The following is a 13,693-nucleotide window of genomic DNA, read 5'->3' on the forward strand; positions in this document are numbered from 1 at the left end:
TAAAAATGTGCTACTCCTTCTGCTTAATTGAAAACTTGCGTGATTATCACTAATAAAATACCCCTTCAATGCTATTGCATCAGATTTTTTGGCTGAGTTTTTCTCCTTCACACAGAGTCGTGACTTTAATAAATATATTTTCACTTGTACTTTTGTGTATAGCTATCCTTTGCATGTAAATCGCCTACTGCACACGTGCTGTAGCGGGAAAAAAATTGCGATTGAAGTCGACACAGATTGAAAAATGATGAAAGAAGTCGGCCCAGGCTGAAAAATGTGAGCGAGTAAGTGCTCACGCAACCCTCCGGCCACGCTCCGCCCACCGCAGCAGCCCTCCACCCGAGCGCCGCCTGTCGCGCACTGGAAAAAGTCGCAAAAAAATTCGGCGCAGATTGAAAAATGACGAAAGAAGTTGGCCCAGGCTGAAAAATGTGAGAGGGCAAACGCGCACGCAGCCTTCCCCTCGCCGATAAGCGCGCGGACAACCCTCCGCACAGGCGCCGCGCCCTCCGCACACGCGACGGTGTCGCGGACGCTGTGGGGTTCGAACCAGACACCCATGGAGCTAACTGGACCCCAAGTTGCCTGGACACCCCCTATTACTACTTTCCCGTGCTTAGGTCATTCTTAGTTTTGGTTTGAAACCAGTAAACACTGAAAACGACGCCTTTCTCTGGCTCCTTCCTCTACTCTAACAAGGTTCACGATAAAGGCTACGAAGCCCAAAAGGTCAACGGACCTTTTTCACATACGCGTCTTAGCCTAGATCAAGATGGATTTTTCGATGCTCTCCAACGAACTATACTCGGCGCTCGCCACAACAAATCCACGTGTGTAGCACAAAGGACCAAAACGAGTCCGGAGTGGGACCAACGGGATCGCGCCGTTCGTGCGTCTCCCCACTGGTCCCCACTTGTGTCCTCCCCATACTGCGCTATCTAGTGTAGACGGTGATAACCCTAACCGGCGAGGTCATGCGCATGCCCATAGACCCTCGTGAGAAAGGTTCATTGCGCTGTTCACTTGAAACCTCTGACATCATAATGCAGAGCCCTGAATTTGACAGTTATTTTGTTGTACTGCTTTCGTGGTGTACTTCGGGTCTACAAAAATCTCGCAAATGTCACTTTTACTGCTTAGTTGCGTCATGGCTTCCGACAAGTTAACAGGGGGATACCATCTCCGGCGGCCCCATGTATTTTCTATGGGCCAAACCTTGCAGCCTCTTCTGGTAAATAATGAACCGATTTTTACGAGACTGGTCTTGTTGTATAGCGTTCGAAAATGCGCTTTGTCGCTTTAAGAAAAAAAATATTAATTTTTCTCGAGTCGTTTTTCTAAACACGTTACTGAAGTACAAAAAATTACCAAAATTGGATACTCAAGCTTTGACACGCTCTTCTAAAGAAACTAAGAGACTTATGCAGAAATTTTCCTGGAGCGGCAAAGTAAAAAAAATTTCTTGAACATGTTAACGCCAGTATCATCCGCATCCGATTATCTGTTCTCCCGATATATGATAAAACATGAAGGCAGGTAAGCGCTGCTTGATTGATCTATTTTGCGCCTCCCTGTGGCGCCACATCGCGGGCTAACGGGGTAAAAAGAATCGCTCCGCCACACTGCATCGTAAATACCTTATCCTAAATTCCCTTTCCTGACAGGTTCCCTTCGCACTGTTGAAGTCCTTGAAACAGCTCTTTTTGGGAGACTAGGTAAGGGATCAACAAAAGCGTCTGCTGTTTGGTATAGTTGGAGATATAGTGTGCGTCGCAATCTCCCAGTCTGTTCTCTGCCTTGGGGTTGTCCGACCTGATCGGTATGACAATGCACGTTTTCCGGCAAGCCAGCCTGCGGCTATGTCGTATCATCCTTATCTGTTTTCGGTGAACAGTGGCCGTTAATTTTTCGGTGAAGGGACCATGGATCCCACGTTTATATGGTGCTGTCTTTGTAGGCATACAAGTTTTCAACTGCACTGAATATGAAAATCGGCACTTTTTTGTTATTAGATGGTCCTGTAAGGGGTTTAGGAATAAATGCTCCAAAAAAAGAAATGTCACCGGAAAAATTATCAATTGGAAGAAATGTCCTCAGAAAAAAAAAGTCCCCTGAGGGACATCCACTTTTGATACGCGTGGGTTCGTTCACTTTGGACGTCGACTTTTTACTACAGTGTGAATAAACACGGAGGGGTGGGGGATATGAAGATATATTAGAGAAAAAATGAAAAAAAAGCAAAGGTCAACCGAAGCGAGTAGTCGTACATTCTATTCGAATTCCGAATCAAACATGCAATTCAACGTTCGAATTCCTCATCGAATAGCTGTCTCTTCCAAACCGAACACATTTCAATAACCGCGAAGCTGCACACGTTAGACTGGCATAGGCAGGGCATAAAATAAAGTGAGAGCTACTTACTATGTTGATCCGTATACATGCCTCACGTACATCTTAATATCCCAACATATGCTGTATATGCATACGGTATATGTATGTATATATATATATATACCCGTACATTTTTTTTGTAGTCTGTCGATAGTTTGGTCAGAATTACTGATCATCTATCACTCTCACCATCTCTGGGTTGTATTATTGAGGAGGAGCGGACATTTGCTAATCCCGTTCCATTTTACCACTATTTTACCATGAGTCCACCATGACAGTTTCATAATTTATTTTCGACTTTTCCACTGTGTGAAGCAGTGAATAATAAAGCGTTTTAAGTGTATCATTTTTCAAATTTTTGAACTTTTGAGACGCGAATGCGTCGTCCGACAGCTGCTAAAAAGCCAGCTTCAGTCTCCTATACAATGTCAGTTAACTACAAACAATAATAGTACATTGTTAAAATTTGTCCACGTTCGACGCTAATAAATCACTCAGAAATGTCACTGATTGATTTTATTTATTTATTTTTCAAAATGTTTATCATTTGACAATTGACATCAATTATTATTACACAAAAAGTTAGGGGATTAGGGGTGAAAGGCTTGTATGCCATGTTTAGTCACTATCTGTCAGAGCGAAACAACCTATCAAGTTGTCCAACGGGACAACGCAGGACCTTGGACGGCTTTCTGGATGCGAAAAAAGTGGGTTAGGTTGAGAAATGCGTTTATGGGCAAGCGGATTACACAGAGTTAAATATTCCTTAAGATAACAGCACTTAGGACTGAAGCTTTCTTTTGTTTTTTCTTCTAGTTTTTTTTTGTTCCATCTACGCTACAAGCGAACCAATAAAATAAATCGATCAACTGACTGCTGTCGTTTCGATCAAACGACGTTCGATCAAATGTCTTTCGACCAAATCTCCCGCGTTCGATCAAACGGCTTTCGACCTAATCCGTGCACCTGAATGTCCATGCACAGAAATGTCTGTCCGTGCACCGAAATGCCCGTGCACCGAAAGGTCTGTGCACCGAAACGTCCACACCCTAATGTCCTGCACCGAAATGTTCGATTCCCATCACACTTTTACCGGCTGCGACTTTTTTTTACTGCCATGGCTTTTTTTCTGGGGGGGGGGGGGGGGCATTTTTTCCGACATCCATATGCCAGACATCAAATATGAAGGAGGTGTGACATTGTAGTAGAAGCTGTAAACAAATTTTTTTTGTCGCCTATTTGTGTCCTCCTGCCCGATTATGACCGTTTCCAATAAAGGAGAAATAATACATGGTATGAGACTCGTAAACATCAAGCGTAGGCTCGTTTGCGTGCGTGTTTTGTAGATTGGAGAAATTTTATATGGTTAATGTAATCAATCAATGCACCACACTTTTTCTGTGAATACACAGCAGTTGGCTTTGCGAAAGCCGTCTGTCTGCAAAATGTTTTACTGTTGGGCTTCTCAGCCAAAGAAATATCAGCTGGTCAATATAATTTTCTCGAAATAAACCCGGCGAACGAAACGTAACGATTCGACTTTGCGTGCTGGTGTCGAAAACTCCGACATGGAAAGCTTAGGAAAGCTAAGATAACATCAACCCCAGAAGTGATGCAGTCTACAAAGAGACAATGAAGAAGAATTCGCCTTGGTGGGACCTGCGTTTTTTCCTTTAGGTCAGTTGACCTTGACAACCCACACATGAAGGGAGATCCCTGCACCTTGATAGTCAAGGAGGTCACACGTGTTTATGGAACCGCACAATCCAGCGGAGGAGTAACTCGTAACAGGGGTATTGGTTAGAGCTTTCACCTTGCTGAGACCCGGATGTTTGTGTGGCGCCATCTACATGCGACAAAGTCGTGAATCGGAGATGGCTCCTCGGTGATATCCCCTATTAACACTCCAAGCTTTGTTGACACTGTGGTGATCTTCAAAATCTGTAACACATCCTTCGCCATTGCCCGCACTAGAAACTTTGTCAGCAACTACAGTGTCCTTCAACCGGGTACAGAGTGTCACGCTTTCACTACGAGGAAATTGCTTAGTTTATGGCAGAATTATTGTAAATAATATCAAGCCCTAAAAGCTCCGTTCTCATCTTTGTAAGACTGCTTTTCTTCCTGTGAAAGTCATCATTCTGCCTTCACACAAATTACGGTAAGCAATAGGATCAGGTATCGCCTGTTGCGATCAAAATAACCCAGTCATGTCATCAGCTTTCCAACGGCTCTTTGAAGACACCGTTGGGGCAAAAGCCGCGTACAGATTGGCTATATTGTGTCTCTCAATCTGACTGAAATCTAAAATGTTTTTACTGTCAAAGTCATAGTACTAGCATTGCCTAAGCTCCTCGCTAGGAACTTGTCGCGCTCCCTTAGTTAGGTTGACATTACCCTAATGTTAACCAAATGTTACCGCAGGGATGATTGTGAGCTTACCTCTTCGAAAGCACACATCTGAAGTGCACACAGTCCGATTGTGTCTGGCGTTTTCTGCAAGAAACATAAAACGTAGAACAACTGTAATTTTAACGCATGCATCAATTTTCTTTCGCGCTCAAACACAGAAGTGACAAAGAAACATGACATTGAATAATAATTTATATTCGTGCAGTTTATCATCATTATTGAAGAAAAACTCAAAAGCGCATTCATTCTACCAATATCGGTATATTGTATAAACAGGAGCCGAAGATCGTGCTCTCCGAGTAGATAACATTGATTTTAACATTGCGTTGAGTTTTAGATAAAACACAGGATGAGAAGAATACATGGCAGACTCACGAACCAGCAATGAAGCTTTATTAATACATAATGAGCGGGCGTCTCGGTGTAAGTGAATATGATGCGAGTAACACGAGCCTCTTCACTGTCAGTAGTAGCGTTTAGATAGCACGGGCGAGCGTGGGTGGTATGCAGAAAATAAAAAGAAATTCTAATGCAAAAATGGTGATAAAGAGTAATAAAATGCTGATGACAATAAAAGGAAATAACAGTACATGAAAATGAAGATATGCAATAAAAACTTAGCAGAGCTTACAAGGTACCAGTGACATTAAATTGCGTGCTTACTGTTAACCTTAGTATGTGTCCACTATTTAACAGAGTAGTGACACGGATTGATGCTATGAAATGATAGACAGAAAATCCAGGGAAGCGAAAATGTTTGATCCATTAAAAACCATAGTTGAGTGACCAACTGCAATAAATAACCGTACGATAATGATGATCAACGTTAACAAGGTGTTTGAGTGTTTTGTCGAATTAGCGAGGATAACAGAGCTTGCCCAGGAGTAACGGCGACGGGATTGAAGGTCGGCTCCGGGGAAAATTTGTTGTGATAGATCACAACAAAGACGACTGCGCACAATGCTTGGTGCCTATTGCATGTACCACCAAAATAGTTTTGACGAATACATTGTGTTTACGGAGAAATATATATTTTGCTTTGCCGTCAGATCATCCGCTTGCACCACTGACGTCACGATCACCTTCGTCCAAGATGTGGTGATGCAAAAATATCTATTTTTGCGAACAACTTGTATTACCAGGGCCAATGGTGATACGTCCTCAATTATCGCGACAGAAATATTGGGGAAATGATTGATGCAAGAATTCAGGTGAGTGCAGAAGATGTCGCCCTCTTCGGATCCTTACCAACTTGCCTGCTTCCTTCTTCTTTGGTCTTCGAGGAGTGGATGTTTGCAGAGACGGATCCACGCCAGCAACAGAAACTCCTTGGTTTGGACCGCTGTGTATGTTGCGCCCACGGTGAACCCGTTCTGCGCATTCTAATGCGGACTCCGGCACGAAATGCAGCCCCGTACGATCCACCAACTTTTAGAAACTGACAAAGTTTTCCCCGAATATGCATCTAATCTTTAAAGGAATTATGGCCATCGTATTGCAAAACCGAATCAAGAGGGAGAGAGGAAAATAGCCTTCAAGGTTGGTTAATAAAATGTTGACACGCGCCTTTTTTCATATCCTCTCCCCGTGCAGAACCTGAATTACTGATATTTCGATCAGCATGCATATCGATATCTATATCGACGTGGATATCGATATTTTCCCCGTAAATATCGATATTTTAAAATTCTTGAATATATCGGGCTCGAATATATATAGGCATAAAATATCGAAAATATCGATAAGAATCTTGATATCGTTCCATCCCTACTAAGGTGTCACTTCGTGAGGTATGCGGTGTGACCGAATGCCGAATGCCGTGCAGAATGCCGTGCTCCTCGCTGTACGAGGAGGTACGCTAAGAACAAAGATGTTTCATACCAAGTTCCCAGTTGATTTCGTGCGTGAGTCGGTGGTATGAAACCAACGCTTGAGTGCTCAGAACTTATCCAGGTAACAGCTGTGTGTGCTCGGAGCGGCCCATTCGGACTCGAAAAATAGCAAAAAAAAAAAAAAGGGAACTGCGATCAAGAAGCTTACATCGACCGGGCAGACGATCCCTGCCACCATCGGCAGTCTACATTCTCGTATGCTCCTTATAGAGGAAGACATGTTTTAAAGGCACACTGATATCAATTACGTCAGCGGTAAAGACCGCCTCAACGACTGCCGTAATAAAAATAGTGGCCCTCTGTCTGTTTCCCAATGGTTAATATATGATTATTTAAAATTCGGGGCCGTTTTCTGGAAATGAAGGTTGGGTTCAGACACAGTTCGATATGGGCTTGTGGAATAATCTTACAATTTGAAAAGGTGAAGGCACCCCAGGTGCTGTCCTTTAAGGACAGTGACGAACCCTTCTGGGAGGACAATGCTTGACTGGTTGGCTCACACATATTTTTGTTGTTGCTGTCAGGGAGGATTTTCTTACAGGGGGGGGGGGGGGTAACGTTGGGTAGACGTGCACTCTTAGGAATGAACTTCTCCGCATAGCAGGCTCCTCGCCAACCATCATCTCGAATGATATCGTTATCTGGCCTGATTTGTCGAAAACGGGAGGCGTACGCCTTTTTTGTGACAATTATGAACAGCATAAGTGTCACAAAAAAGGCGTACGCCTCCCGTTTTCAACAAATGAGGCCAGATAACGATGTCATTCGAGATTATGGTTGGCTAGGAGCGTGCTATGTGGTGAAACTCGTTTTTAAGAGTGTGGGTTCTTACATGATGAGGGAGAGAGTGTCTTTGCAGGAGATTATACATTTGGTTCCGAAGGTCTGCTGAACAACCCGAACAGACATCCAGATGTTTAAGAAGTTCAGAAGTACTTGATTGACTTATGGCATTGTTAGCGTGTTCCCGAAGCCTATCTTTCAGGAACCTGCGGGTCTACCCAATGTAGGAATCCGCGAACTGGAAAAGTACAAGGAAGACGCAAGACAGCTGCACCCTGCGAACTTCTTTTTGTGGGACGTGTTGCACCGCTGACTTTCACCAGATTTGACTTCATTTGACTTTGATCGGAAGGATGTGAGGGTGGACAGCTTGTTGTGAACATGGTGTCCCTGCGTAGTTGCCAATTTTCACACCCGATGCGAAATACCCTGGAAAAGGGGTACAATAATGCGGCTGTTAACTGGTCATCAAGAGTTCACTGTTTTTGCAGGATTGAGGAGATTGCGTAGGTGTGTATATATATTTTCCGTCTGGAGCCAGCTTCTTTCAGGTGGCAGATTTGTTGGAACACAGCAGTAGGGGCTTTGTGGATACATGATTTTTTAACAGCAGAACACAATACCTACTTGATTATACCTGACTTTACGGATTTGGGATGACAGCTCCACCTTGAGAGCAGGGGTTTCGGGTCAGTACGGTCATGCCCCCAACACAACGTAGGACGGCACGTCTGTTGAGCACACGTCAAGAGTTCGGTTAAGGAGTCGGAATGAGAGACTAAAATAATTATATCATCTATCTAACGTCGAACAAGAGCTCTGCCATGACATACCTTGGAAAACGACGATAGTGATCGGGAAAATGCGGAAATGTAAATCTTGCTGACCTTGGGTACGACGGAAGAACCAATGCAAATTCCTTTGACTGCGAGAAAATTCTATCACTGAAGCTGACAACTGTAGACGAAAGGTAAAGTTTGACACGTTCGAGAAAGGAGAAAAGCGGGATCCCTCCATTTGTTTGAAAATAAGTTTAAAGGAATTATGAAGTGAAATATAACCATAATGTTTCAAGGTATCATTATATAGAACTCTGTTGTGTGATCACACACCCAAGTTATCACCTCTCGGTTCTTCATATTTATCGCGCTAAGTTTTTAACACTTTTTGAAACTGGCAACTGGTGGCAACTGTGAATGTTCGCAAAGAACGACGTTGGAGTTGGCCACTGATTGGCGGACAGACGCCCGGTGATATTGAAGTACACTCTTAAAAATGAACTTCACCACATAGAACGCTCTGCGCCAACCATTGCCACGAATGATCTCGTTATCTGCCCTGATTTGTTGAAAACGGGAGGCGTACGCCTTTTTTGTGACTATTATGAACAGCATAAGTGTCACAAAAAAGGCGTACGCCCCCCGATTTCAACAAATCAGGCCAGATAACGATATCATTTGAGATGATGGTTTGCTAGGAGCGTGCTATGCGGTGACGTTCATTTTTAAGAGTGTAGAATGTAAAGCATTTGAGACAGGTTACTCATTAACATTATACTTTTTTCGAAGAACAACATCAATTCTTGAGAAGTTCGGTTTCAATGGTTAACTGTTGTAAGTCCGAGTTCCGCGGCAGCGGCGTGATCTGCGCGATGTGTTGGCCTTGTTGGGTGTGTCCTCCTCGTCGGTCACAGTGTCTGAGAGAATCGGATGGCGATGACGTGAAACCTCTTGGAAGGCATATATCCAGTGGTCACGCTCCGCTATTTTTGTCGGATAACTGTGTCTCCGTTGTACTAAATACGGTTAAAAGTCGATGTGTGTACGATTAGTGGGCGATCATGGAGAACGGTTTCCTGCAGAGTACCCGGAATTCGCGAAAATCATTTCATGGTCCCTTAAAGAAGGGCAGGCGACGGCGGTATGTATACCTTTTGAGTAACGACTGCCTAAGTAAGCAAGAGAATGACCCCTGACCCCTGCTGTATTGGCGTATCTTTTCAACTGAAAAAGCGCGATACGCGCGTTCCAACAGCTCTCATTACGGCAAGTTTCATACCGTTGGACGTAGAAGTAAAATGCAAGAGAGCTGGTGCATACTTGTCGTTTGCAACGTGACTTTTGTCCTTCCCCCATGCTCAGGTCCCTGTTGCCAAAGTCAATTCATTCAGAATACCTTCAGGGACATTATTACAGTATCACTTACTAAAAAGATATGCACAAAGACGAGAGAACTGGACTTCATGGGGCCGTAGTTAGTCAAAGGCTACTCAAATCAGATACCTACCATATCCTGTTCTAGCAATTCGATGTGTACTTCTAACTTCCTACCAAACATTGTTAACATCTGGCTTTCAGTAGCGTCATTGGGATTTTGCTGCAGTGATCTTTCCAGACCTCCCTACACCTCCGAATGAGATGAGATACCCCCTGACTTAAACTAGCGGGGGCGGGGGGCTTCCTATTTCAGCCGTAGACAAGTGCCAGCAAAGATACGTTAAGCTGTTATGACAGAACTAATTATGATCCTCCCAGTTTATTTTCTTCTTTTTTCTAAACCCCCGTGTTTGGTATATATATTTGGTTGATAAACCACTGTACTACTAATTATACTACTTATCAATTGATACATATAATAAATATCTTGCTACGCTAATAATCATGTTTTCCAAGGAAGATAGGTGAATGGGATAATGGTTGTAAAAGTTACTTCAACAGATGCAGCTTTCACTAGGATGGTTAGATTCAACATTAACTGTTCCATATATAATGCATTTTAGTTACTCTTGCGTTACTGAAGCATCTTTATGAAGTAGTAAATTTCACGTCTCCCATTAATAGTGGTGTTGCCCACTATCATACACATGATTTACTATCACAGCGTAGGGGACAGAAGGGGGCGGTGATACGAAGAAAACCAGCATCTACGCTAAATTCATCGATTGTTAGAGACAAAATGCAATTTTGTTAAGATATTCCTTTATGGAGGAACTTAGGTTAATACTTGTGGTGATAGGAATGGTGAGAGCGTCCCCGGGTCGACACAATGCACCGCCGCATCCGGCAAGCTCACAGCGCCTGGGAGAGTACGTAGGACAGAATCCTTCCCTTTTCACCCTGTTGTCTACCTCCTCTTCCTCCTCACTCGCTCTGTACCCGGTATGGGTGCTGGAAACGGTCTACTCAACGATATGTTTCGGAAAACGCAATAAAAAAAGTAAAAGAAAAAGGAAGAAAAGAAATCAAGTATACTTGTGAACTTTTAACCATTGAGGCCTGCCGTACCCTTCCCTACCCTATACCTGTATTCTACATGTATAATCGCCTGCAAAGAAATTCTGTCCCGCATCATACTAGAAAGATCCCTGATAGCAGTAACAAAAGGATGTGCGAGCCAGCCTATCATCGCCGTGGGCAACTTGTCCCTAAGCTTGGGGGAACGACAAAACACAAAAAACTAACAGCATTGTCCTCCCAGAACGATTGGTCACGCAACCACTCCCGGATACTTCTCTTATCCTTGCTAATTCGTCAGGACAGACTCAAATACCTGTTTGGTACATGACCTTGCAACCTCTTCGAAGTTTTATTCTATATTTTTACTTTAGTTACTGTTATTGTTATCACTCGTCAGTATTTTTATTACTATTTATCGTCCTTTTTGCTCCTGAATACCCTTCCATTCATTGCACAGCACACACGCTCCCTAGTGCTATATTCAACTGTACTATTGACTGTTAGAAGGTACGTGTTACGCGGATCATATTCGCATGCGCTGAGACGCCGAAGTGTAAGCTTTCTTTTTACCTGGCTCCCTTGCACGCTGGGTACTAAAGCTTCATTTTGCCAGTTTGTGTTTTACCTCAAGCTCAAAGCAATGCTAATATCAAGCCTTGCTAGCTTGCCTACTTCAGTTGTGGACAGGTATATAATATGTTATAAATAACATTCAACCTATTGATGCTGAATTTTAGATGACGTTGAGCGCAAGGAAACAGTTTCGTGTATTTAGTACAACAACAAACCAAATGAGTGCTGGTGGAGTGGAGAGTGACACACTCTCGAACGAACTTAGATTTCTGGCCTTCAGGCATTTCAAAAATACTATAGAGATAAGCGAAATAATGTTGTTAAATAACGTACGTATATTATGCAAATCGCTAGTTTCATCTGAGTCCTAAGGGAAGAAATACCTCAGTAAGCACTCCAATTCTGAATATGGCTCGTTGCAGAGTATTAACGGAAAGTAGCCGTTCTGTGGGTGAAACACAGCCGAATCAAGAGGTGCGTGGCTCGACTCCCACGTAGATCTGACTTTCTCAATGATCGCCATATATCAGTTGTGCGGAATATTCACCATGTTGTGGTCGTGCTTCACACAGCAATGGCACGACGAGGAGAAATAATAGCCACTGTAGCATGACGTCCGGAGTCCCACGTAGAAACTGGACATGCACAGTTGGATTTCCTGCGAATAAAAGGAACAAGGCTGCACAAACCTTCGTACAGCTGAGGGTGCAAAAGAGAGAGAGAGAGAAAAAAAAAGCATAAAATTAGAGAACGTAATATCGCTGAATATAAATAAGCGTCAGACTCCTTTTGCGCAGGAAAGGAAATATGGTGATGTAGGGCTATGGAAGTCTGTTGTCTTCACTGATATGATACCTAGCTATTGAATATGGTGAGCCCGAGAAGTTTAATAGAAATTTGACAAGGTATCCTAGCAACCCGTACTAGCTGAATTCCCGCAGCATCTTAAGGAAAAGTTCTCTGTTGATTTATCTCGGAATGTGAGTATCTGTGTGACTAGTATCTTATCATGAACCATAGGGTAAAGTGGGGCTGCTTCAAGACGGGGGTAAGTTGAGGACAGTTTGGGTTTTTCGAGTGACATTTTCTTAGCAATATTTTTCTCCTCCGTGACACCAGGGTGAGCACAGTCGTTATCTGAGCTTTGCAGTAACGTGTTGACGTTTTGCACGTGGCTTTCTAGAAAGACGTCAGACGCTGTTTTGCAGATGTGGTCGAGGTAGGAGGGGCTTTTTTTTTCTTTTTGTCTCATCTGTAACTTTAGCGAGCATCGACTTCCAATTTGCTCACTTCTGCTCCTCGGCTAATAAAATATGACCTCGCGGTTATGATGCTCTGCCACTGTCCAGTGTTTCAACGTGCATTACTCGTGGCTGACCGTTTCGGCTGGCCCAAACAAACGACGAAATTTAAACCCCGCATTAAGTTTTTGATGTCCTCAACTTATCCGTAGGGTGGGGTAAGTGAATGAAAACATGTACCCTGTCAGTTTTCGCTCGTACGAACTAAATATCTGGTGTAGCACGACATTAATCCATTAAACCATTTGTGGATCATTTCTGAAATGTGTGGGGATTCAGTTAACGAATTGTGTTCCAATTTAGGCGATCATTCTGGCTGCTATTAACGAAATAGTCAACGTAGACCACCTTACCCTAATAGTAAACCGTACCAGCACTTTAGAATGAAAACGTTTGCCCTATTTTTAAGAGCTTCTTTCTCAACAAATATCTCCCGAATACGAAACAAGGATACGGAAAGCTTGATTCGCATGTTGCAAATGTTCTCAACTTACCTTACCCTGGAGCTGGATGACTATGCACACGGACTGTTCTATCAAATTTGATATAGGCCGTGCGGGTGGGTTTAGTGGACCTTGTACGACGCTGAAGGTAATGTATCAAAAAGGCCAACGTAATTAGTTCAGCAATTCTGCTGACACTCCAGGTCTTCCTTCATTGGTCACGTAAACAATGTACCTTGTCCCTCGCTGGAGGATGCGGCACAAGAGGACAAAGTTTCTGCGAAAGGTAAAGTCTGAAAGGTTCGCAGTGCACTGCATTTCGTTATCAATGAAGCCGTGTGAAGCGTAGACACAACCAATCGTGGGAAGCCTGCCTGAGGGAGGGTGAATAAATATTATCTGATATACAGGCAGCGAGACACTGTTGTTGACCAGTGCCTATGGGACACTCCCGCACGTTGATTAATACGGATGTTCCATCACTTTAGAGCTGCTATGTGGAAAGTTCTTTCAAAGGCACCTTGGTCGTATTTTCGTGCCTGTGTTCCGTTCTATCGATACATCCATCTTGAGTGTCTGGAACGAAGAAAATGTTCCGAAAGTATGTGGTACAAGTCACGCGGTTGCATACGGCATTCACAAACGGATTCTCCAGGGAACCA

The 13,693-nt window shown here is 43.4% G+C and overlaps 1 protein-coding gene and 1 long non-coding RNA gene across 3 annotated transcripts in view; both read right to left on the bottom strand.

Moving 5' to 3' along the window:
- The window catches only part of LOC135378594 (neprilysin-1-like), a 189,077-nt gene extending 175,886 nt beyond the window's left edge, over nt 1-13,191 (bottom strand). For both annotated transcript variants that reach the window (XM_064611656.1, XM_064611655.1), the window contains exons 1-3: nt 13,083-13,191; nt 11,835-11,945; nt 4,834-4,887 (exon numbers count right to left, since the gene is read on the bottom strand). In XM_064611656.1, coding sequence (XP_064467726.1) covers nt 4,834-4,887; nt 11,835-11,898 — 118 coding nt within the window. In that variant the 5' untranslated portion in view covers nt 11,899-11,945; nt 13,083-13,191. The remainder of the gene's footprint in view (nt 1-4,833; nt 4,888-11,834; nt 11,946-13,082) is intronic.
- Nucleotides 7,620-8,398, bottom strand: LOC135368947 (uncharacterized). The gene is made up of 3 exons (XR_010414909.1): nt 8,312-8,398; nt 8,106-8,209; nt 7,620-7,907 (listed from the first exon to the last, which is right to left on the bottom strand). It is a non-coding gene; the product is annotated as an uncharacterized LOC135368947 (long non-coding RNA).
- Nucleotides 13,192-13,693: the final 502 nt, after the last annotated feature.

This window comes from Ornithodoros turicata, chromosome 1, assembly GCF_037126465.1.
Source record: "Ornithodoros turicata isolate Travis chromosome 1, ASM3712646v1, whole genome shotgun sequence".
NCBI classification, from domain to species: domain Eukaryota; kingdom Metazoa; phylum Arthropoda; class Arachnida; order Ixodida; family Argasidae; genus Ornithodoros; species Ornithodoros turicata.